We start from the raw sequence: 24,897 nt of genomic DNA, 5'->3' as shown, positions 1-24,897 counted from the left end.
GCTGGTGTTATACCACAGACTGAAGACTCCTGAATGACACATGCTGGGAGTTGTAGTCCCTTTTGTGTGTGTATGACAGTGTATCCCAACCAGGGCTGATTATATTAGTGTGCTGTGTATAAGGGGGCCGACCCGGGAAAATAGTAGGATGGGTAAAGGGCGGAACAAACAAACAAAAAAAAAGGAGCCAGCAAGGCATGTGGCATGCTGGGAGTTGTAGTTTTCAGCACAGCAAGAAACAGGAAATAGAAGCAAAGATAGGAAAACAAAGTGGGGGATAAAAAGACAACAAAGAATGGAAACAGAGTAGGCTAAACAACAAGAATAGAAATGAAACAAAACAAATAGGGTAAGTCAAAAACTGAAAAACACGTTGACCACCGGAGTACACCTTTAAGGTGAAAAAGGGCTGCGTCCTTAAGGGGTTAAAGCTATCGGATACTTTCTCTGATTTAGAATTGAAATGACCTCTCCTACTTTTAGAGTAGGAGATCAAAGGAACCTGTCTGGAATCCTCCTAAGCGAAAGTTCTCCAGAGACCAAGGGAGTGCTTAAATCTGCTCTGTCATATCTAAAAACTTTTCATATGTTGTTACTGATGAAAATGAGACCTTTTGTAATATGGTTGTTCAAGTTATTTAATATTTATTAAAGAATATGGCTTCTGAAAATCCAACCACTAGGAGTCCCCATACCTACTGGGACACTAACCAGTTCTGCAGCAGCCTTAGGCTTGTCCATGAGTCATGGACGAGATATGACTCAAGGACAAGGCTGCATGAGCACACACACCAATCACCTCCTACCACCACAAGGGGACACACCCCCTTCCCCTGAGAGGATTTCTTACACTGTGAGCTAATGAAAAGGTTAATTTTTATAATAAATATAGGTGATAGAGGCATAAAAATTAGAGGTAACATAGTTCATAAAGTTGAAAAAAGACCAAAGTCCATCAAGTTCAACCTATAACCCTAATGAGTCCCTGCTGAGTTGATCCGGAGTATGTACATGGTCAGGATTAGATACTGAGTAACATATACATTTTTTTTATGTGGGATCTGACAGGTACACTTTAACCTCTTAAGGACCCATGACGTATGCGTACGTCATGAGTCCCGGTCCTGCGATATAACGCAGGGTCACACGGTGACCCCGCATCATATCGCGGCGGGCCCGGCGTCATAGTGAAGCCGGGACCCGCCTCTAATAGCGCGCGGCACTGATCGCTGTGCCGCGCGCTATTAACCCTTTAGCCGCGCGCTCAAAGCTGAGCCGCGCAGCAAAAAAGGAAAGTAAAATGTGCCGGTTAGCTCAGGGAGCTGTTCGGGATCGCCGCAGTATAATCGCGGCATCCCGAACAGCTGTAGCACAGGAGGAGGTCTTCTTACCTTCTCCTGTGCTGTCCGATCGCCGAATGAATGCTTCAAGCCTGAGATCCAGGCTTGAGCATTCAATCGCTGAAAACCCTGATTGATCCATTCCTATGGAGATGGATCAATCAGAGTAAAAGATCAGTTAATGCAATGTTATAGCCCCCTATAGGAGCTATAATATTGCATAAGAAAAGTGTAAAAAAATCATTAACCCTTTCAATTATCCCTTCCCCTAATAAAAGTTTGAATCACCCGGCATTTCCAAAAATAAAAAAAACATTATGTAAATAATAATAAAAATAAACATATGTGGTATCGCCGCGTGCGGAAATGTCCGAATTATAAAAATATACCGCTTTTTAAACCGCTTGTTCAATGGCGTACGCGCAAAGAAATTCCAAAGTCCAAAATAGCGCATTTTTGATCACTTTTTATACCACAAAAAAGTGAAAATAAGTGATCAAAAAGTCTGATCACAACAAAAATGGTACCGCTAAAAACTTCAGATGACGGTGCAAAAAATGAGTCCTCAAAGCGCCCTGAACACAGAAAAATAAAAAAGTTATAGGGGTCAAAAGAATACCATTTTAAACGTATAAATTTTCCTGCATGTATTCATGATTTTTTTCGGAAGTGATACAAATTCAAACCTATACAAGTAGGGTATCATTTTAACCGTATGGACCTACAGAATAAAGATAAGGTATCATTTTTGACAAAAAATGTACTGCGTAAAAACAGAAGCCCCCAAAACTTACAAAATAGTGTTTTTTCATCAATTTTGTCGCACATTGATTTTTTTCCCGTTTCACCGTAGATTTTTGGGTAAAATGACTAATATCATTACAAAGTAGAATTAGTGATGCAAAAATTAAGCCATTATATATAATTTTAGGTGAAAATTTTTAAGAGTTATGATTTTTTAAAGTTAAGGAGGAAAAATTGAAAATGAAAAAACGGAAAAAGCCTGGGTCCTTAAGGGGTTAAAGGAAAGTTTCTTGGAGAGTACGACCAGAGCGAAGTTATTTCAGCAGAGTTTTAATAAGAATATGACCCCTTTCATTTGTTATCCATGGGATTTTGCCATATCCTTATCTATCAGACAGACCCACTTTAGATAACATTTAACCAATGAAATAACGGATATTTAGCCATTACAGTACTCATTAATAACCATTAGGTGACACTGGATCAAAACATAACCTACTGTATATACTGGAGTATAAGCCGAGTTTTTCAGCACGATTTTTCATGCTGAAAACACCCCCCTCGGCTTATACTCGAGTGAACTCTCCGCCCTCAGTGGTCTTCAACCTGCGGACCTCCAGATGTTTCAAAACTACAACTCTCAGCAAGCCCGGGCAGCCATCGGCTGTCCGGGCTTGCTGGGAGTTGTAGTTTTGAAACCTCTGGAGGTCCGCAGGTTGAAGACCACTGCCCGGGCCTTCGACATCATCCAGCCCCCTCTCACCCTCTTTAGTTCTGTACTCACCTCCGCTCGGCGGGACGTTAGGGTGCCCTGGTCCGGTGCTGCAGGACTGTCCGGTGGGGAGGTCGTTCTGTGGGATAGTGGTTCCGGGCTGCCATCTTCACGGGGGGGGGCCTCTTCTCCGCGCTTCGGGCCCGGCCCCGTAATAGTCACGTTGCCTTGACGACGACGCAGAGGTATGTTCATTAACAACGTCCCTCTGCATCGTGGTCAAGGCAACGCCTCTATTCCGGGCCCGAAGTGCGGAGAAGAGGCCCCCCGGTGAAGATGGCAGCCCGGAACCACTATCCCACCGGAGGACCTCCCCACCGGACAGTCCTGCAGCACTGGACCAGCGCACCCTAACATCCCGCCGAGCGGAGGTGAGTACAGAACTAAAGGGGGTGAGAGGGGGCTGGATGATGTCGAAGGCCGAAGTGGTCTTCAGCCTGCAGACCTCCAGAGGTTTCAAAACTACAACTCCCAGCAAGTGCGGACAGCCGATGGCTGCCCGGGCTTGCTGGAAGTTGTAGTTTTGAAACCTCTGGAGGTCCGCAGGTTGAAGACCACTGTATCAGACATTGACAAGCGGTGATGATGAAGGGGGGGGGGGCAGATGACATGTGGTGATGATGAAGGGGGGGTGTGGGATAATGACAAGTGGATGATGAAGGGGGGGTGTGGGATGATGACAAGGGGATGATGAAGGGGGGGTGTGGGATGATGACAAGGGGATGATGAAGGGGGGGGGTGTGGGATGATGACAAGGGGATGTTGAAGGGGGGGGGGTGGGATGATGACAAGGGGATGATGAAGGGGGGAGGGGATGATGACAAGGGGATGATGAAGGGGGGGTGGGATGATGACAAGGGGATGATGAGGGGGGAGGGGATGATGACAAGGGGATGATAAAGGGGGGGTGTGGGATGATGACAAGGGGATGATGAAGGGGGGAGGGGATGATGACAAGGGGATGATGAAGGGGGGTGTGGGATGATGACAAGGGGATGATGAAGGGGGGATGATGATGAGGGTGATGATGACAGGTGGTGATGACGATGAGGGTGTTGATGACAGGGGGGATGATGTATTTCCCACCCTAGGCTTATACTCGAGTCAATAACTTTTCCTGGGATTTTGGGGTAAAATAAGGGGCCTCGGCTTATATTTGGGTCGGCTTATACTCGAGTATATACGGTACATAACTATTCAGACACAAAATGTTAACACGAAACAGGTCATTTTTAAGCTTGGAAAACATTAATAAGGAGGATGTATTCCCAGATATCAAGACTAGTGTTGAGCGGCATAGGCCATGTTCGAATTCACGATATTTCGCGAATATATGGACGAATATTCATCATATATTGGCTAAATTTGCATATTCATAATATTCGCGTTATATTTTCGCATATCCGAAAATTCGCATAGGCGAAAATTAGCATATGCAAATTTTCACATATGCGAAAATTCGTACGCCAGTCTCACACAGTAGTATTATAGCCTTCTATACACCACACAAGCTGGAAGCAGAGAGGGATGATCACTGTGATGTGTACTGTGAAAAAAAAAAAAAAGAAAGAAGAATATTCGTAATTACGAATATAAAGTGCTATATTTGGGAATATTCGCGAGCAAAACTAATCAAGACATCCCTGATCCTGTCCCACAAATTCCTTACTATACTGAAGGCAACTAGAGATGAGGGAATCTGCAATAGATAGGACGATCGCAGCGGGTGTCAGAAGTGACACCTGCTGTGATCTGTCCTCAACTGTAGGTACTAATGTTCCATTCTGGGAGCTGTAGTACCTGCATTAATAGACAGATCGCAGCGGGTATCAGAAGTGATGCAATCGTCCTGTATAATGTATAGATGCGGGCGGCCGCTCTCCTCTGGTCCCACTGTTGTATGAATATATGCCGCATATATACCTATTATTCATATTTCCCACAGAGAGCTGTGATTGGCTTGAACCATATGGCTAATCACAGCTCTCTGCAGGAAATATGAATAAGTCATGTGAATTCTATTCACATCACTGGCCAGCTGGATTATAGTGCAGAGATTCGAGCGCAGGAGAAAGCCGCTCCATCTTTGCAATAGAACGGACGATCGCATCGGGTGTCAGGAGTGACACCTGCTGTGATCTGTCCTTAACTGCAGGCACTACTGCTCCCAACATGGAGTACACTCTGCACCATGCTGGGAGCTGTAGTACCTGCATTAATAGACAGATCACAGGGGGTGTCACTTCTGACACCCGATACGATCGTCCTGTATAATGTATAGATGCAGGCGGCCAGTTGGTCCCATTGTAATCACAGCTCTCTGCAGGAAATATGAATAAGTGATGTGAATTCTATTCACATCACTGGCCAGCCAGAGTACAGTGCAGAGATGCGAGCTCAGGAGAAAGCTGCTTCATCTCTGCAATAGATTGGACAATCGCATTGGGTGTCAGGAGTGACAGTCTGTTCCATGCTGGGAGTAGTTAAAATACAATATTAAAATACATTACTAATAAAAATGTAAAAAAATTTATTATAAAAAATATATTATTTTAAATTTAAATGGCCCCTTTCGGCTAAATTTTTAGGTCCCTGCCAGCCCACATAAATCGATCCCTGTTTAAAAATTAGCGGGCAGAGACCAGAACATTCAACGCTCAATATTAAAAATGAATGAATGAATTTTATTCTAGTTTTTGTTCTAAATCATATATTTTATTTTTTTTTACTTTTTTACCCCCGTTGATTAAATTTTTTCAGGCATATAGATGTGCTGCCATGAATAATTGCGAGGGTCAGAGACAAGCTGAGGAAAGGCACCTCAGTAATATGTATAATACAGTAGTCAAAAAAAGGCTGCGTTTCCCTAATTTACCAAAAATCAAAAAATTTACAGAGGTCTTCTATTAGAAATCAAAGATACTTCAAATTGTAATTTGCAGAGGCAGATGGCCAGGACAACAATGTACTGTACGTATGTATTTAATGTAATTGTGAAGGACGATGTCATTGTAATCATTAATTACGATGACATCGTTCTTCACAATTACTTTAAATACATACATACATTATTGTCCCGGCCATCAGCCTCCGCAAATTACAATTTGAAGTAAAAAAGTTAAGTGAAAAAAAAATATATATATATATATATGATTTAGAACAAAAACTAGAAAAAAAAAATAATGAAATGCACTCATTTTTAATATTGAATGAGGAGTGCATTTGAAAGTAAAAAAGACAAAAAAAATTGTTAATGTAAATTTTTAAACAGGGATCAATTTATGTGGGCGGGCAGGGACCTAAAAATGTAGCCGATAATAATAAAAATTTAGAAAGGGGGCCATTTAAATGTAAAAAGAATATGTTTTTTATAATTAATTTTTAAAAATTTGTTGTTAGTAATGTGTGTATGTGTTTCCCTTTTTTTCTCTATTTTTTACATTTTTTAGGTAGCACTACTACTCCCAGCGTGGAACAGATTGCTCGATGATGGGAGCTGTAGTACCTGTACTAATGGAGAGATCGCCTTGGGTGTCACTCCTGACACCTGATGCAATTGTCCTTTCTATTACAGAGATGGAGTGGCTTTCTCTTGCACTCACATCTCTGGCCATACAGTGATGTGAATAGAATTCACATCACTTATTCATATTTCCAGCAGAGAGCTGTGATTGGCCAGATGGTTCCAGCCAATCACAACTCTCTGTGGGAAATATGAATAATAGGTATATATACGGCATATACATACACTACAGTGGGACCAGAGAAGAGCGGCTGCCAGCACGCATCTATACATTATACAGGACGATCGCATCGGGTGTCAGAAGTGAAACCCACTGCAGCTCCCAGCATGGAGCAGAGTGTGCTCCATGTTGGGAGCAGTAGTACCTGCAGTTGAGGACAGATCACAGTGGGTATCACTCCTGACACCCGATGCTATCGTCCTATCTAGATGCGAGAAAGCCGCCCGCATCTATACATTATACAGGACAATAGCAGTGGGTGTCAGAAGTGACACCCGGGGCGATCTATCTATCAGCACAGGTACTACTACTCCCATCATGGAACAGTCGGTTCCATGCTGGGAGAAGTAGTACTACTTAAATTCAACAAATAGAGAAAAAAAAGTGAAACACATACACACACTTTATTAAACACATTATTAAAATACTTTACTAATAAAAATTAACGAGAATTTATTCGGATCAAATCAATGATGTATTTATTTATTCAACAAATCGGCCGAATCCAATTTTTTTTTTAAATTCGCTCATCTCTAAAGGCAACCTTCTCTCATACACTTTTATTGAGTTCACATGCAATTTTTCTAGATAATACACATCTGCTAAATACATTCATTTCTTACTCCTGGGGTAGGAAGGAATGTGTTTTCGAGGACAAAAGACTTTGCTCTGTGTATACATACAGTACATGCATGTATAAAAAGAAATATTTGCCTAAGCCTGCTGGGAAAAAAGATATAGCTATCCACAGATGTTACATCAAACATGGTGGTCACAGTGATGCTATAAAGTGCACTTTAGTGATGATAATATAAGGATTCTCAATCCTTCTTGGTGTAATTAACCTGAGACAACGGCCCTGATTTACTGGGAGAGGAATGTAGTTTTCTATGTGGGTTTTAATTCCCTAAAAGCATTGTTCAAGATATTTAGAAATGTTTTCCTACATTTTGTACTTTTCACTATGTTTTGCTTTTTTTTTAATTTATTTTTTACAACTGCTCTGAATCTGATCTGTCAGGTTTGCCAGAGCTCAAATCCACCACATTTTCTGTGGAAACATTAACAAATATAATGGGATTTTTTGACAATGTAGGGAATACACCCACTTTTCAGTGGCCATCTCTCCTTTTCCTGCCATTTGTGCCCTTTTTGGGGTTTTCTAGGCAAAATAGAGAGTTGGTCAGGTTTTTTGAAGTTCTGGCGCAAATTCTGGCACAGACACAATTTGTGGCTCAATACAACACATTTTGTTGCACAGCCCGACAAAACAGGTTGGTTTAAAATAGTAAATCAGGGCCAATATGTGGCCCCTGACCCTAATTCAACTTAATTTTTTTTTTATATATTTGTTAATTTAGTACATCAAGGACCTTGTCACAAGGAACGACAGGCTCTGCTTGGAGCAGGAAGACCCCTACTGGGAGCCTTTGTGCCCGAGTGTGATGAAAAGGGCAACTATTTTCCAAAGCAATGTCATGGCAGCACAGGTTATTGTTGGTGTGTTAATAAAGAAGGTAAAGAGATTGAGGGAACAAAAACATCACCAGGACAACCATTGCAAACATGTGAAGATTCAGCAGATCAAAGTAAGACACAGTTCTCATTTTTATTTTACATCTGGGTATAGCTGACATATGAGAAATGAATATTGCACCTCAACTGCTGTATGTATGTACGTATGACATAAATAAATTACATGGTCATCTACTATTTAATTGAAATCCTTGGTGACCTCTTTCAAAATCATTTAAGGAAAAAATAGTAATGTGTTTAGGTGGTAATAAAATTTGTTTCATACTTGAAATGCCTTCTTCTCCCCCCCCCTCCCCCGGTGATTTTTTAATTCTATCTCAGAACATCCACCTAATGTGTCCATGGTGCCAATGGCAAAAAGGTGCTTTTAGTACCTGATTGTTATTTGCTGGCCTTTCCAATAATGTGGTGTCCCAGCACCAAAGGCTGTCCTGGGGGCTAAAGATTGCCTCGGGCATCCCTGCTGTCTATATGTTGGGCCCGTTGCTCCATTGTCTGATCTGTTATAATGTGATTTACTGTAATGATATGTAGTGTATGTATTAATTCATGCACTGTACCTTTAAGGGATTGTGGCAGAGGGACCAGGTTACTCTGACACCCCAATGAGGAACCCCTAAACCTACCCCTAATGTAGTGTAGAGGGGAGGAGATGTTCAGTCTAGTATGCATCTGAGTCTGGACCTGTTCAGTCTTGAGAAGAGTGTAAGAAGAGTAAGAAGTGGAGTGCTGAAATACCCCCTCCCCCAAAAACCCACTGAAACCCACTGCAGCTCCCAGCATGGAGCAGAGTGTGCTCCATGTTGGGAGCAGTAGTACCTGCAGTTGAGGACAGATCACAGTGGGTATCACTCCTGACACCCGATGCTATCGTCCTATCTAGATGCGAGAAAGCCGCCCGCATCTATACATTATACAGGACAATAGCAGTGGGTGTCAGAAGTGACACCCGGGGCGATCTATCTATCAGCACAGGTACTACTACTCCCATCATGGAACAGTCGGTTCCATGCTGGGAGAAGTAGTACTACTTAAATTCAACAAATAGAGAAAAAAAAGTGAAACACATACACACACTTTATTAAACACATTATTAAAATACTTTACTAATAAAAATTAACGAGAATTTATTCGGATCAAATCAATGATGTATTTATTTATTCAACAAATCGGCCGAATCCAATTTTTTTTTTAAATTCGCTCATCTCTAAAGGCAACCTTCTCTCATACACTTTTATTGAGTTCACATGCAATTTTTCTAGATAATACACATCTGCTAAATACATTCATTTCTTACTCCTGGGGTAGGAAGGAATGTGTTTTCGAGGACAAAAGACTTTGCTCTGTGTATACATACAGTACATGCATGTATAAAAAGAAATATTTGCCTAAGCCTGCTGGGAAAAAAGATATAGCTATCCACAGATGTTACATCAAACATGGTGGTCACAGTGATGCTATAAAGTGCACTTTAGTGATGATAATATAAGGATTCTCAATCCTTCTTGGTGTAATTAACCTGAGACAACGGCCCTGATTTACTGGGAGAGGAATGTAGTTTTCTATGTGGGTTTTAATTCCCTAAAAGCATTGTTCAAGATATTTAGAAATGTTTTCCTACATTTTGTACTTTTCACTATGTTTTGCTTTTTTTTTAATTTATTTTTTACAACTGCTCTGAATCTGATCTGTCAGGTTTGCCAGAGCTCAAATCCACCACATTTTCTGTGGAAACATTAACAAATATAATGGGATTTTTTGACAATGTAGGGAATACACCCACTTTTCAGTGGCCATCTCTCCTTTTCCTGCCATTTGTGCCCTTTTTGGGGTTTTCTAGGCAAAATAGAGAGTTGGTCAGGTTTTTTGAAGTTCTGGCGCAAATTCTGGCACAGACACAATTTGTGGCTCAATACAACACATTTTGTTGCACAGCCCGACAAAACAGGTTGGTTTAAAATAGTAAATCAGGGCCAATATGTGGCCCCTGACCCTAATTCAACTTAATTTTTTTTTTATATATTTGTTAATTTAGTACATCAAGGACCTTGTCACAAGGAACGACAGGCTCTGCTTGGAGCAGGAAGACCCCTACTGGGAGCCTTTGTGCCCGAGTGTGATGAAAAGGGCAACTATTTTCCAAAGCAATGTCATGGCAGCACAGGTTATTGTTGGTGTGTTAATAAAGAAGGTAAAGAGATTGAGGGAACAAAAACATCACCAGGACAACCATTGCAAACATGTGAAGATTCAGCAGATCAAAGTAAGACACAGTTCTCATTTTTATTTTACATCTGGGTATAGCTGACATATGAGAAATGAATATTGCACCTCAACTGCTGTATGTATGTACGTATGACATAAATAAATTACATGGTCATCTACTATTTAATTGAAATCCTTGGTGACCTCTTTCAAAATCATTTAAGGAAAAAATAGTAATGTGTTTAGGTGGTAATAAAATTTGTTTCATACTTGAAATGCCTTCTTCTCCCCCCCCCTCCCCCGGTGATTTTTTAATTCTATCTCAGAACATCCACCTAATGTGTCCATGGTGCCAATGGCAAAAAGGTGCTTTTAGTACCTGATTGTTATTTGCTGGCCTTTCCAATAATGTGGTGTCCCAGCACCAAAGGCTGTCCTGGGGGCTAAAGATTGCCTCGGGCATCCCTGCTGTCTATATGTTGGGCCCGTTGCTCCATTGTCTGATCTGTTATAATGTGATTTACTGTAATGATATGTAGTGTATGTATTAATTCATGCACTGTACCTTTAAGGGATTGTGGCAGAGGGACCAGGTTACTCTGACACCCCAATGAGGAACCCCTAAACCTACCCCTAATGTAGTGTAGAGGGGAGGAGATGTTCAGTCTAGTATGCATCTGAGTCTGGACCTGTTCAGTCTTGAGAAGAGTGTAAGAAGAGTAAGAAGTGGAGTGCTGAAATACCGAGGAGAAGCCTAGGGAAAAGAAAAGTACAAAAATTCCAAAGCCACACCAATCTCAGGAAAAGTCGCAACACACAAGTGAATATCAAAGCCTGGCAGTAAGCAAAGCAGTTGGGCAAAATCTCTTGGGGGAAAACTCAGTCAGTCAGTCAAATTCAGTCTTTCAAGTCAGCATAAACTGCTAATAATCTTAAAGCAGCATTCAACAGCAACTAAAACCTCCAGCAAGGCGAGGGGCTGTCCAGATTCCACTCTGCCCATCCCTTTGCTCAAGAGACAGTATTGTTTGAGATCTGCTATCTCCAGCAAAGTAAAGATGGTTATCCGTAACCTGGCATTGTAGTATTCATTACCCAGCACCTGGCCCAGGAGAAGCTATCTCAACCTCGGACTGTGTAGGTTAACGGTGCCCTGGCATCACAAATCTATCTTTACACCCTGCACCCACAGCCATCATTGGGGTGCAACAATAGCAGGATTCTACCAGACAAGAGTAGATGTACAAGAGGATCTAGGTGGTGGACTGGGCCTCTGCATAAATTGCAGCAACTTATTTTGTAAGATTGAAAAATTATATTTTGTATGATGTAGTAGAAAAATCAAGTGCACAAGCCATTTCACATGACTCACAGGTGTTGGGCCTTGTTGCTGGGGCTGATCCTGTATTGTGATCACCATATGTTGGTGAAATCGCACCTGCATGCAGTGTTAGTTGACAAATAATGTAATAATGTTGTGGGAAAAGCAGTATCAAGCTGTGTTGCTTCACTTCCCAGAAGTGAACCCCCAGGGAGTAAGCATTCAAATAACTTTTAACATTGTGGATGTGGGACAACCCTTCAATGAAGTTCTAGATTAACCCCTTAAGGACGCAGCCCATTTGGGCCTTAAGGACTCAGACAATTTTATTTTTACGTTTTTGTTTTTTCCTCCTCACCTTCAAAATTTTTTAACTCTTATATTTTCATCCACAGACTAGTATGAGGGCTTGTTTTTTGTGCGCCCAGTTGTCCGTTGTAATGCCATCACTCACTTTACCATAAAATGTATGGCGCAACCAAAAAGATACTATTTGTGTTGGCAAATTAAAATTTAGCAATTTAGCAAATGTTGGAAGATTTCGTTTTCACGCTGTACAATTTATGGTAAAAATGACATGTGTTCTTTATTCTTTGGGTCAATACTATTAAAATGATACCCATGATAATATACGTTTATATTACTGTTGCGCTTAAAAAAATCGCAAACTGTTTAGCCAAATTAGTACGTTTAAAACCCCCCTATTTTGAAGACCTATAACTTTTTCATTTTTCCGTATAAGCAGCGGTATGAGGGCTCATTTTTTGCGCCGGGATCTATACTTTTTATTGATACCATATTTGCTTATATAAAACTTTTAATAGTTTTTAAAAAAAAATTTTTTTTGAATAAAATGTTATAAAAAAGCAGCTATTTTGGATTTTTTTTAAGTTCACGCCGTTCACCGTACAGTATTGTTAACATTTTATTTTAATAGTTGGGATATTTACGCACGTGGCGATACCAAATATGTATATAAAATAATTTTTTTACACTTTTTGGGGATTAAATAGGAAAAATGGGACAATTTACGTTTTTTTGGGGGAGGGGGTTTTTCCCATTTTTATTACTTTTATTTTTTACTTTTATTTTTACACTTTAATAGTCCCCATAAGGGACTATTTATAGCAATCATTTGATTGCTAATACTGTTCAGTGCTATGTATAGGAAACAGCACTGATCAGCATTATCGGTCATCTTCTGCTCTGGTCTGCTCAATCGCAGACCAGAGCAGAAGACCCTGGGAGACGGCCTGAGCAAGGTGAGGGGACCTCCGGCCGCCATGCTGGATTATTGGATCGCCGCGGCAGAGCTGCGGGCGATCCGATCATCCATTTAAAGTACCGCGATGCTGCAGATGCCGTGATCTGTATTGATCACTGCATCTGAGGGGTTAATGGCAGACATCTGTGCGATCGCGGGCATCTGCTATTACGGGCGGGTCCCTGGCTGCTATCAGCAGCCGGGACCTGCCGCGCATGACGCGAGCATCGCTCCGATGCTCGCGGTTATGCATAGGACGTAAATGTACGTCCTGGTGCGTTAAGTACCAGGTCACCAGGACATACATTTACGTCCTGCGTTGTTAAGGGGTTAAAAAAGCTGCATCTATAAATAGCCTGAATATTTAAAGGGGTATTCCAGGAAAAAAAAAATTTATATCAACTGGCTCCAAAAAGTTAAACAGATTTGTAAATTACTTCTATAAAAAAAAATCTTAATCCTTTCGATAATTATCAGCTGCTGAAGTTGAGTTGTTGTTTTCTGTCTGGCAACAGTGCTCTCTGTTGACATCTCTGCTTGTCTCGGGAACTGCACAGAGTAGAAGAGGTTTGCTATGGGGATTTGCCTTCAAAATGGGCGGTTCCCGAGACATGTGTCATCAGAGAGCACTTAGACAGAAAAGAACAACTCAACTTCAGAAGCTCATATGTACTGAAAGGATTAAAGGGGTACTCCACTGGAAAACATTTTCTTTTAAATCAACTGGTGCCAGAAAGTTAAACAGATTTGTAAATGAATTCTATTAAAAAATCCCAATCCTTCCAGTACTTAGCTGCTGTATGGTCCACAGGAAGTTCTTTTCTTCTTTTTGAATTTCCTTTCAGTCTGACCCCAGTGCACTCTGCTGACACCTCTGTCCATGTCAGGAACTGTCCAGAGTAGGAGCAAATCACCAAAGCAAAGCAAACCTCTCCTGCTCTGGACAGTTCCTGACATGGACAGAGGTGTCAGCAGATAGCACTGTGATCAGATAGAAAAGAAATTCAAAAAGAAAAGATCTTCCTGTGTATTATACAGCAGCTGATAAGTACTGGAAGGATTAGGATTTTTTAATAGAAGTTATTTACAAATCTGTTTAACTTTCTGTCACCAGTTGATTTAAAAGAAAAATGTTTTCCAGTGGAGTACCCCTTTAAGATTTTTTAATAGAAGTAATTTACAAATCTGTTTAACTTTCTTGAGCCAGTTGATATATAAAAAAAGTTTTTTTCCTGGATAACCCCTTTAAGTACTGATACAAATATAGGGGACAATTGTGAGGTATTCAGTTACCTCCATACTGCTTTATATTATCGTGGAGACATCAATTACATTTATCTGTAGCATAAAGACATACTATGAAGAGCCTAATGTAAATGTAATCCACCATGCAAGTCATCACTCTCACGTGAACAATCCAAAGTCCCTTCTGTCTACTTATTGTGTTTTTATTTCATTTAATAGAAAGTACTCCTTGCTTGAGGCACCGCCAGAGGGCACTTGGAGGAGGAAAGAGACCAATGATGGGGGCATTTGTGCCAAAATGCGATGATGATGGTGAATATGTTCCAAAGCAGTGTCATGGCAGCACCGGTCATTGCTGGTGTGTGAATAAAGATGGTGAAGAGATAGAGGGTTCAAGAGCTGGACCAGGCAAAGGTCCTGTAATATGTGAAGATGAAGGTATTACTCCTTTTAATAAGTTACATTCAACATGGGAAGATGACATTTTTTTAGACCCCTTTTCCATCCTGGACTATTTGATGTTATATCAAAGCATCATATTTTCTTGAATTTTGCATATGCCATTTGAAGATCAGAAATCACACCCCTTAAACTATAATAGTGCCCCCATGACTTCCACGCTCAGTGCTAATCTAAGTGCCTCACACAATAATTGTGCCACATCATAATAGGGCTCTCTCTGCATCCACACACTATTAATGTGACCTAATGTCCCCAAGTAGTAATAGTGCCCTCACACAATAATAGGCCCCCTTTTTGCTCCCATATATAATAGGCCCCCTTTGTGCTTCAACATAAAAGAGGGCCCTCCTTTGTGCTTCCCCAAAATAACATGGCCTCTTTAGTGCCCCCACACAATAATATTGCCCCCTTTTTTTTCTCTTTTTGCAGAACTTTTTCAACTCTTTGTACCTCTATACAGTACAAAATGATCACTCTTTTTTGCCCCCAAACAAATGTAGTTTAATTGTGCACCCATATTGTAGATAGTTTAACCCTCCCCCATGTAGTAGGTGCTTAGACCCGTATGTAATGGGTAAATAGTAAATAGGTACACCCTCATTTAGTTGATAAGTAGGTAGTCTCAAAATACAGTAGTTATACATTAGGAAGACTCTCATATACTAGTTAAAGGAAAACTGCCAGCCTGTTCCCCCACACTATAACCCAGTGTGTTGGGTTTAGTGTGGGTGAACAGGCTGTCCAACAAGGGGTCACTTACTTAAATATGTCCAGTAGGTCCTGAGATTTGTCCCCCAGAAGATCCTCTGCTAAATTCAGTGAATCACACACAGGGGGCGGGGCTTCACACACTCAATTTACATATTCATTGTCTGTGACTCCACATCCTAGTGAAGTGGAGTCACAAACAATGAATATGTAAATTGAGCATGCGGAGCCCCGCCCCTTGTGCACGATTCACTGAATTTAGCAGATGATATTCTGAGGGATTCTCAGGACCTACTGGACATATTTAAGTAAGTGACCCCTCGTTGGACTCCTGTTCCCTCACACTATAACCCAGTGTATTGGGTTTAGTGTGGGTGAACAGGCTAACAGTTTTCCTTTAAATACATAAACAAAAATATAGAGGGTAAGTAAGCCCTCTAAAAAAAACTCCCCTTAACCCCTTAAGGACACAGCCCATTTTCACCTCTAGGACGCAGCCCTTTTTTGCACATCTGACCACTGTCACTTTAAACATTAATAACTCTGGAATGCTTTTACTTATCAATCTGATTCCGAGATAGTTTTTTCGTGACATATTCTACTTTAACATAGTGGTAAATTTTTGTGGTAACTTTCATCCTTTCTTGGTGAAAAATCCCCAAATTTGATGAAAAAATAGAAAATTTTACATTTTTCTAACTTTGAAGCTCTCTGCTTGTAAGGAAAATGGATATTCCAAATATTTTTTTGGGATTCACATATACAATATGTCTACTTTATGTTTGCATCATAAAATTTACGTGTTTTTACTTTTGGAAGACACCAGAGGGCTTCAAAGTTCAGCAGCAATTTTACAATTTTTCACAAAATTTTCAAACTCGCTATTTTTCATGGACCAGTTCAGGTTTGAAGTGGATTTGAAGGGTCTTCATATTAGAAATACCCCATAAATGACCCCATTACAAAAACTGCACCCCCCAAAGTATTCAAAATGACATTCAGTAAGTGTTTTAACCCTTTAGGTGTTTCACAGGAAAAGCAGCAAAGTGAAGGAGAAAATTCAAAATCTTCATTTTTTACACTCGCATGTTCTTGTAGACCCAATTTTTGAATTTTTACAAGGGGTAAAAGGATAAAATTTATACTTGAATTTGTAGCCCAATTTCTCTCGAGTAAGCACATACCTCATATGTCTATGTACATTGTTCGGCGGGCGCAGTAGAGGGCTCAGAAGCGAAGGAGCGACAAGGGTATTTTGGAGTACGTTTTTCTGAAATGGTTTTTGGGGGGCATGTTGCATTTAGGAATCCCCTATGGTGCCAAAACAGCAAAAAAAAAAAAAAAAAAAAAACACATGGCATACCATTTTGGAAACTAGACCCCTTGGGGAACGTAACAAGGAATTAACTGAGCCTTAATACCCCACAGGTGTTTCATGACTTTTGCATATGTAAAAAAAAAAAAAAAAAAAAAAAAAAATTTCACTAAAATGTGTGTTTCCCCCCAAATTTCACATTTTTGCAAGGGTTAATAGCAGAAAATACCCCCCAAAATTTGTAACCCCATCTCTTCTGAGTATGGTGGTACCCCATAAGTTGACCTTTAGTGCACTACGAGCGAACTACAATGCTCAGAAGAGAAGGAGTCATATTTGGCTTTTTGAGAGCAAATTTTGCTCGAGGGGCATGTCGCATTTAGGAAGCCCCTATGGTGCCAGAACAGCAAAAAAAAAACACATGGCATACTATTTTGGAAACTAGACCCCTTGAGGAACGCAACAAGTGATAAAGTAAACCTTAATACCCCACAGGTGTTTCACGACTTTTGCATATGTAAAAAAAAATGTTTTTTTTTTACCAAAAATGCTTGGTTTAGCAAAAATTTTACATTTAAAAAAAAGATAATAGCAGAAAATACCCCCCAAAATTTGAAGCCCAATTTCTCCCGATTCAGAAAACACCCAATATGGGGATGAAAAGTGCTCTGCTGGCGCACTACAGGTCTCAGAAGAGAAGGAGTCACATTTGGCTTTTTGGAAGCAAATTTTGCTCTGGGGGCATGCCGCATTTAGGAAGCCCCTATGGTGCCAGGACAGAAAAAAAAACCACATGGCATACCATTTTGGAAACTAGACCCCTTGGGGAACGTAACAAGGGGTAAAGTGAACCTTAATACCCCACAGGTGTTTTACGACTTTTGCATATGCCAAAAAAAATAATTTTTTTTACACTAAAATGCTTGTTTTCCCCCAAATTTTACATTTTTACAAGGAATAATAGCAGAAAATACCCCCCAAAATTTGTAACCCCATCTCTTCTGAGTATGGAAATACCCCATAAGTGGACGTGAAGTGCACTGGGGGCGAACTACAATGCTCAGAAGAGAAGGAGCATCATTGAGCTTTTGGAGAGAGAATTTGGCCATGTGCATTTCCAAAGCCCCCCCGTGGTGCCAGAACAGTGGACCCCCCCACATGTGACCCCATTTTTAAAACTACACCCCTCACAGAAGGTAATAATGGGTGCAGGGAGAATTTACACCCCACTGGCATTTGACGGATCTTTGGAACAGTGGGCTGTGCAAATTAAAAATTTTATTTTTCATTTTCACAGACCCCTGTTTCAAAGATCTGTCAGACACCTGTGGGGTGTAAATGCTCATTGTACCCCTTATTACATTCTGTGAGGGGTGTAGTTTCCAAAATGGGGTCACATGTGGGTATTTATTGTTTTGCGCTTATGTCAGAACCGCTGTAAAATCAGCCACCCCTGTGCAAATCACCAATTTAGACCTCAAATTTACATGGTGCACTCTCCCTTCTGAGCCTTGTTGTGCGTCCCCAGAACACTTTGCGCCCACATATGGGGTATCTCCGTACTCAGGAGAAATTGCGTTACAAATTTTGGAGGCTTTTTTTCTTTTACCGCTTGTGAAATTTTAAAGTATGGGGCAACACCAGTATGTTAGTGTACAAAAATGTTTTTTTTACACTAACATGCTGGTGTAGACCCCAACTTTACCTTTTCATAAGGGGTAAAAGGAGAAAAAGCCCCCCAAAATTTTTTAGCCAATTTCTCCCGAGTACGGCGATACCCCATATGTGACCCTATTCTGTTGCCTTGAAGTACGACAGGGCTCCAAAGTGAGAGCGCCATGCGCATTTGAGGCCTACATTAGGGATTTGCATAGGGGTGGACATAGGGGTATTCTACACCAGGGATTCCCAAACAGGGTGCCTCCAGCTGTTGCTAAACTCCCAGCATGCTTGGACAGTCAATGGCTGTCCGGAAATGCTGGGAGTTTTTGTTTTGCAACAGCTGGAGGCTCCGTTTTGGAAACACTGCTGTAGAATACATTTTTCATTTTTATTGGGGGGGGGAAGGGGTGGTGGGGGGGCAGTGTACGTGTGTATATGTAGTGTTTTACTCTTTATTTTATGTTGGTGTAGTGTAGTGTTTTTAGGTTACATTCACACTGACGGCGGATTACACCGAGTCTCCCGCTAGGAGTTTGAGCTGCGGCTGCAGCTCAAACTTGAAGCGGGGAACTCACTGTAATCCGCCGCCAGTGTGAATGTAACCTGTACATTCACATGGGAGGGGGGGGGGGGTGGCAAAACTACAACTCCCAGCTTGCACTGACAGAACGTGCATGCTGGGAGTTGTAGTTTTGCAACAGCTGGAGGCACACTGGTTGGAAAATACTGAGTTAGGTAATAGAACCTATTACCTAACTCAGTATTTCCCAACCAGTGTGCCTCCAGCTGTTGCAGAACTACAACTCTCAGCATGTACTGATTGCCAAAGGGAATGCTGGGAGATGTAGTTATGCAACAGCTGGAGGCACGCAAGTACAACTCCCAGCATGCCGAGACAGCCATTTGCTGTTCCTGAATGCTGGGAGTTGTAGTTTTGCAAGATTTAGAGGGGTTCAGGCTAGAGATCACTGACAGTGGTCTCTAAACTGTGGCCCTCCAGATGTTGCAAAACTACAAATCTCAGCATGCTAAGACAGCAAACTGCTGTCTGGGCATGCTGGGAGTTGTAGTTTTGTAACATCTGAAGGGCTACAGTTTAGAGACCACTGTCAGTGATCTCTAGCCTGAACCCCTCTAAATCTTGCAAAACTACAACTCCCAGCATGCCAACACAGCAAACAGCTGTCAAGGCATGCTGGGAGTTGTAGTTTTGTAACATCTGGAGGGCTACAGTTTAGAGACCACTGTCAGTGATCTCTAGCCTGAACCCCTCTAAATCTTGCAAAACTACAACTCCCAGCATGCCAACACAGCAAACAGCTGTCAAGGCATGCTGGAAGTTGTAGTTTTGCAACATCTGGAGGGCCACAGTTTAGAGACCACTCTCTAAACTGTCGCCCTGCAGATGTTGCTAGGCAACAGACTCCTGGACACGCGGCGCCATACTCACCTCCACCGCCGCCATGATCACAGCTGCCGCCGGGTAAGTGACCGCCGCTGCCGCCGCTATTACACGGTTCCCCCCGCTGTGCCAGGACACCGATGGGTAGGCATAGCGGGGGGGGAACCGAACTTTAACCCCCCCGCCCCCAGTCTGCTATTGATCGGCCGATCAATAGCAGGGATAGGAGGGGTGGCAACCCTGCCACCTCACTCCTATCTCTTCAAGGGGGATCAAGGGTGTCTTGGACACCCCCGATCCCCCTTATTTTATCGTGGCGCCACCGTTGATGGGCAGGGGGAGAGCGCTCCCCCTGCAAACACCGTAGATGCCGTGATCAGAACTGATCACGGCATCTATGGGGTTAATGCTGCCGGGACCGGCGCGATCGCGGCCCCGGCAGCTGCGGTGGGACTCCGGCTGTGATTGACAGCTGAGTCCCACCCGCGAACTCCTGCGCTGCCCGCGGCAGAGCAGGAGATCGCTTGGACGTATGCATACGTCCATTTGCGCGAACGTGTAGTTCGTCTGGACGTATGCATACGTCCAATAGCGGGAAGGGGTTAAAGGGCCACTCCGGTGGAAAACTTTTTTTTTTTCAAATCACTTGGTGCCAGAAAGTGAAACAGATTTGTAAATTATAAACACTGAAGAAAGAAGAAACAAGTGCACTCACTGTTTTGAAAGCATCATTGGGATCCTTTTTTGTAGGGACGAGGACAGTGTGGGAGGTGGAAAACGTTGGGGGTATTCAAGACAGCGGGCAGGTTTGTAAATTACTTCTATTAAAAAATATTAATCCTTCCAGTACTTATCAGCTGCTGTATGTTCCACAGGAAGTTCTTTTCTTTTTGAATTTCTTTTCTGTCTGACCACAGTGCTGACACCTCTGTCCATGTCAGGAACTCTCCAGAGCAGGATAGGTTTGCTATGGGGATTTGCTCCTGCATTGGACAGTTCCTGGCATGGACAGAGGTGTCAGCAGAGAGCACTGTGGTCAGACAGAAGAGAAATGAAATAAGAAAAGAACTTCCTCTGGAGCATACAGTAGCTCATAAATACTGGAAGGATTAAAATTTTTAAATAGCAGTAATTTACAAATCTTTTTAACTTTCTGGCAACAGTTGATTTTTTTTTTTTTATAAGAGTACCCCTTTAATAACATTTAAACTTATCTCTACCAGTTCCCATGTTGAGTGGCTTGGCCCTCCCCCTCTGTAGATTTGAAGAACAAGAGGTTTTAAATGTTACAATTTCAATCTAGAGTATAAAGCTATCTTTTTTCATATACTGTATGTCTTTTAGCAACTGTTACCCCCTGCTTAAAGGAACGACAAAAAAATATACAAAAAAAAGATACAGAGATCGGCAAACCCTCTAGTATAGATGACTCCACTATGTGGAGGACAGGAAAGAATGACTTTTACTACGAGACCCATCGTATGCAGTCTTTTTGCAGATTGGGTGTGCAAACCCAATGGTAAAACATTATGGTAACAAGCTAATTACTTGGAATAGATAAAAAGTTGGCACTCACCGAAGTAGGTGTAAACAAGTTACTTTATCTGAACATTTCAAGCAGTGCTTTTATGGTGGTTGTATGTGAATAGATGCTGCCATGAACAGCTTTGCTGGTCATTTCATATATTGGAACAGCTTCCTCTGTCAGAGTAAGAGCATCCAATGCGCAAAAGACCGTCATCAAAACTGTCTATGTTGATGTCTATGCATACAGGTCTTCCAAGAAAGCACTGTTTGTTAGAACTTTTTTTTTATTACAAGAATAAAGCAGACATAAAGCAGAAGAATTAAACAGACATAAATTAGGACTTAAAAAGGGGCATTGTTTAAATCTAATAATCAATGTAATTTTTCTTTTAACCCCTTAACGACCATGGCCATAAATGTACGTCCTGGTGCAGAGGTACATTTACGTCCTGTGTATGACTGCAAGCATCAGAGCTGTGTTTGCGTCATACACTGCATGTCCCGGCTGCTATCAGCAGCTGGGGACCCGCCGGTAATGGCCAACATCCGCAATCGTGTGGATGTCCACCATTAACCCTTGGTGGCCAGAGGTCCCCTCACCTGCCTCAGGCCGTCTCCTCGGGTCTTCTGCTCTGGTCTGAGATCGAGCAGACCAGAGCAGAAGATAGCCAATAATTCTGATCAGTGCTTAATACTTATTGCTATTGATAGTCTCCTATGGGGACATAAAAAGTGTAAAAAAAAGTTGAAAAATGTAAAATTGAAAAGTAAAAAAAGTGAAAAATCCCCTCCTCCAATAAAAATGAAAATTGTCCCTTTTTCCCATTTTACCCCCAAAAAGCGTTACATTTTTTTAATAAACATATTCGATAACGCTGCGTGCGTAAATGTCTGAACTATCAAACTATAATGTTAATGATCCCGTACGGTGAATGGCCTAAATGTAAAAAATAAAAAAATTCCAAAAATGCAACTTTTTTTTGTCACATTTTATTAGAAAAATTAATAAAAAGTTATCTAAAAGTTTTATACATGCAAATGTGGCATTGATAAAAAGTACAGATGACAGTGCAAAAAAGGAGCCCTCATATCGCCCCATATACGGAAAAATTAAAATGTTATAGGTGGTCAAAATAGGGCGATTTTATAATACTGATTTTGTACAAAAAGTTTGAGATTTTTTTTTAAGCAGTACAAAAATAGAATCTAGCCATGGGTATCATTTTAATTGTATTGACCAACAGAATAAAGAACACATCATTTTTACCGTAAAGTGTACAGTGTGATAACGAAACACTCCAAAATGTACAAAATTGTGGTTTTCATTTAAATTTCCTCCCTAAAAAAATAATTCTTTGGGATCGCCATACATTTTTTTGTGAACTGAGAGTTTTCAATACAAAGTACAATTGGTGACGCAAAAAACAAGTCCTCATATGGGTCTGTAGATGAAAATCAAAAAGAGTTATGGATTTTAGAACGTGAAGAGGAAAAAAAACAAAAATGCAAAAATAAAGTCAAAATGGGCTTTGTCCTTAAGGGGTTAATCTTACATTGAGTGAACCCAGCCTCTAAGTTAAATCATGCTTGTTAATAAAAAAGAAAAAAAAAATGACATGTCCTAGAGCCATGTCACAGGTTTTTATTGGTCAGGGTGCTTGTGCTCACACTCCGACCGATGGCAAAAATGAGCAGGGAAAGAAGCATACTGCCACATGATTTTCTACTCGCTCTGTGTCTATGAGACCAGAACCACCCCCATAGACTTACCGTACATATGGTTCTGAACTAAGGGCTTAGTAACCCTGAGTTCGGATGAGACTGTTTTTACTGTGGCAATGCATGGGCCAATTAGGGGGCTTGGGGTTGGAGCCTATCATTTCTGGTCTGAGCGTCCATGCCCTCCTCAGGTGCATATAAGTACCAGTCAGTTTTTGTATAAAGTTGCTTGTGTTTAGTCTATGTGCACTATTATATGTATGCTTCTATGTGCACTATTATATTATATGTATGCTTATTATTGTATGTATGTCTTATATGTATGCTTATTATTATGATTATTATATTATATGTATGCTATTATATGTATGTTTCTATGTGCACTATTATATGTGTGCTTCTATTATACTACTTGCTTTATTGATCCTTCCTGTGTACTTTTGACTCTAGGCTAAGTTTGACTATCCGCTTACTGATCCTGCTGTAAAGCATATCATTAAATGGTATTAAAGGGGTACTCCCATGAAAAACTTTTTTTTTTAAATCAACTGGTGCCAGAAAGTTAAACCGATTTGTAAATTACGTCTACTAAAAAAATCTTAATCCTTCCAGTACTTTTTAGAGGCTGTATACTACAGAGGAAATGCTTTTCTTTTTGGATTTCTCTTCTGTCACAACCACAGTGCTGTCTGCTGACCTCTGCTGACCATTTTAGGAACTGTCCAGAGCAGCATATGTTTGCTATGGGGATTTTCTCCTGCTCCTAAAATGGACAGCAGAGGTCAGCAGAGAGCACTGTGGTCATAACAGAAGAGAAATCCAAAAAGAAAAGCATTTCCTCTGTAGTATACAGCCGCTATTAAGATTTTTTAATAGAAGTAATTTACAAATCTGTTTAACTTTCTGGCACCAGTTGATTTAAAAAAAAAAAAAAAAGTTTTCCACGGGAGTAACCCTTTAAAAATAGCTCAGGCAAGATGGCAGCCCCCATAAAAATGTACAAATGTACAAAAGTACATTAAATAAAAGAAAAAAAGAAAAAAAAGAAAAGAAAAAAGAAACTGATTAGAAAAAAAAAAAGAACAGGCTGTAATATCTATCTCTAATCAGGGGAAAAAATCCTTTTAAAACAGTTAGTAGAGAGAAGTGATTCAGGAAACTTGTCTATTATAAAGGAGCTAAGAGCGACTACAAAAGGATACCTAGAAGACCGGTCACATCCCTACATTACAATTGCCAATGCAATTCAGAAATGCAGACTGCACAGCTCTGTTCCACTTACTTGTAGGGCAAACTGTGACACAAGACTCAGAGAAACATATACAAGATGCAGTGTAAAGATCCATGTACAACTTAAAGGGGTATTCCAGGAAAAAACTTTTTATTTTATATCAACTGGCTCCAGAAAGTGAAACAGATTTGTAAATTTCTTCTATTAAAAATTCTTAAACCTTTCAATAATTATCAGCTGCTGAAGTTGAGTTGTTGTTTTCTGTCTGGCAACAGTGCTCTCTGCTTGACATCTCTGCTTGTCTTGGGAACTGCACAAAGTAGAAGAGGTTTGCTAAGTTTTTCCTGAATAGCCCCTTTAACTTTGGGAGCCCCTTAAAGAAAATGCTTTAGAGGTGAACAATTCTTGACTTGAGTGAAGACAGGACTTATGACATTGTGGTCTATATGTAGGAGGTATGCCTGGCATAAGTTTTACCAAGGCTTACAGACTTAGTTTCCTTACGAAAATAGAAGTTTGACCAGAGCAGAGCCCTGACCAAAGCCAGGGCTCTTACTAACTAGAAAAAAAAAAAAAAATCACCTCTATTCCCAAGCTATAAGGTGGAGTTGTGATTGGCCCCTGCCTTCATTGGCTAGGAGTCCTACATGTGACTAGAATCTGTACATGAAAATACAGTGCAACCTGCAATTGTTTACTTG

General features: G+C 40.9%; 1 protein-coding gene across 1 annotated transcript in view; it reads left to right on the top strand.

Moving 5' to 3' along the window:
- LOC130360976 (saxiphilin-like) overlaps positions 1-24,897 on the top strand; it is a 100,205-nt gene that overhangs the window by 24,720 nt on the left and 50,588 nt on the right. Inside the window, exons 4-6 of the mRNA XM_056563536.1 lie at positions 7,961-8,188; positions 10,171-10,398; positions 14,390-14,608. Of these exons, the coding sequence (XP_056419511.1) occupies positions 7,961-8,188; positions 10,171-10,398; positions 14,390-14,608 (675 nt within the window). The remainder of the gene's footprint in view (positions 1-7,960; positions 8,189-10,170; positions 10,399-14,389; positions 14,609-24,897) is intronic.

This window comes from Hyla sarda, chromosome 3 (assembly GCF_029499605.1).
Source record: "Hyla sarda isolate aHylSar1 chromosome 3, aHylSar1.hap1, whole genome shotgun sequence".
NCBI lineage: Eukaryota > Metazoa > Chordata > Amphibia > Anura > Hylidae > Hyla > Hyla sarda.
The sequence above is the reverse complement of the archived record's forward strand: the minus strand, read 5'-3'. Positions and strand labels throughout refer to the sequence as shown.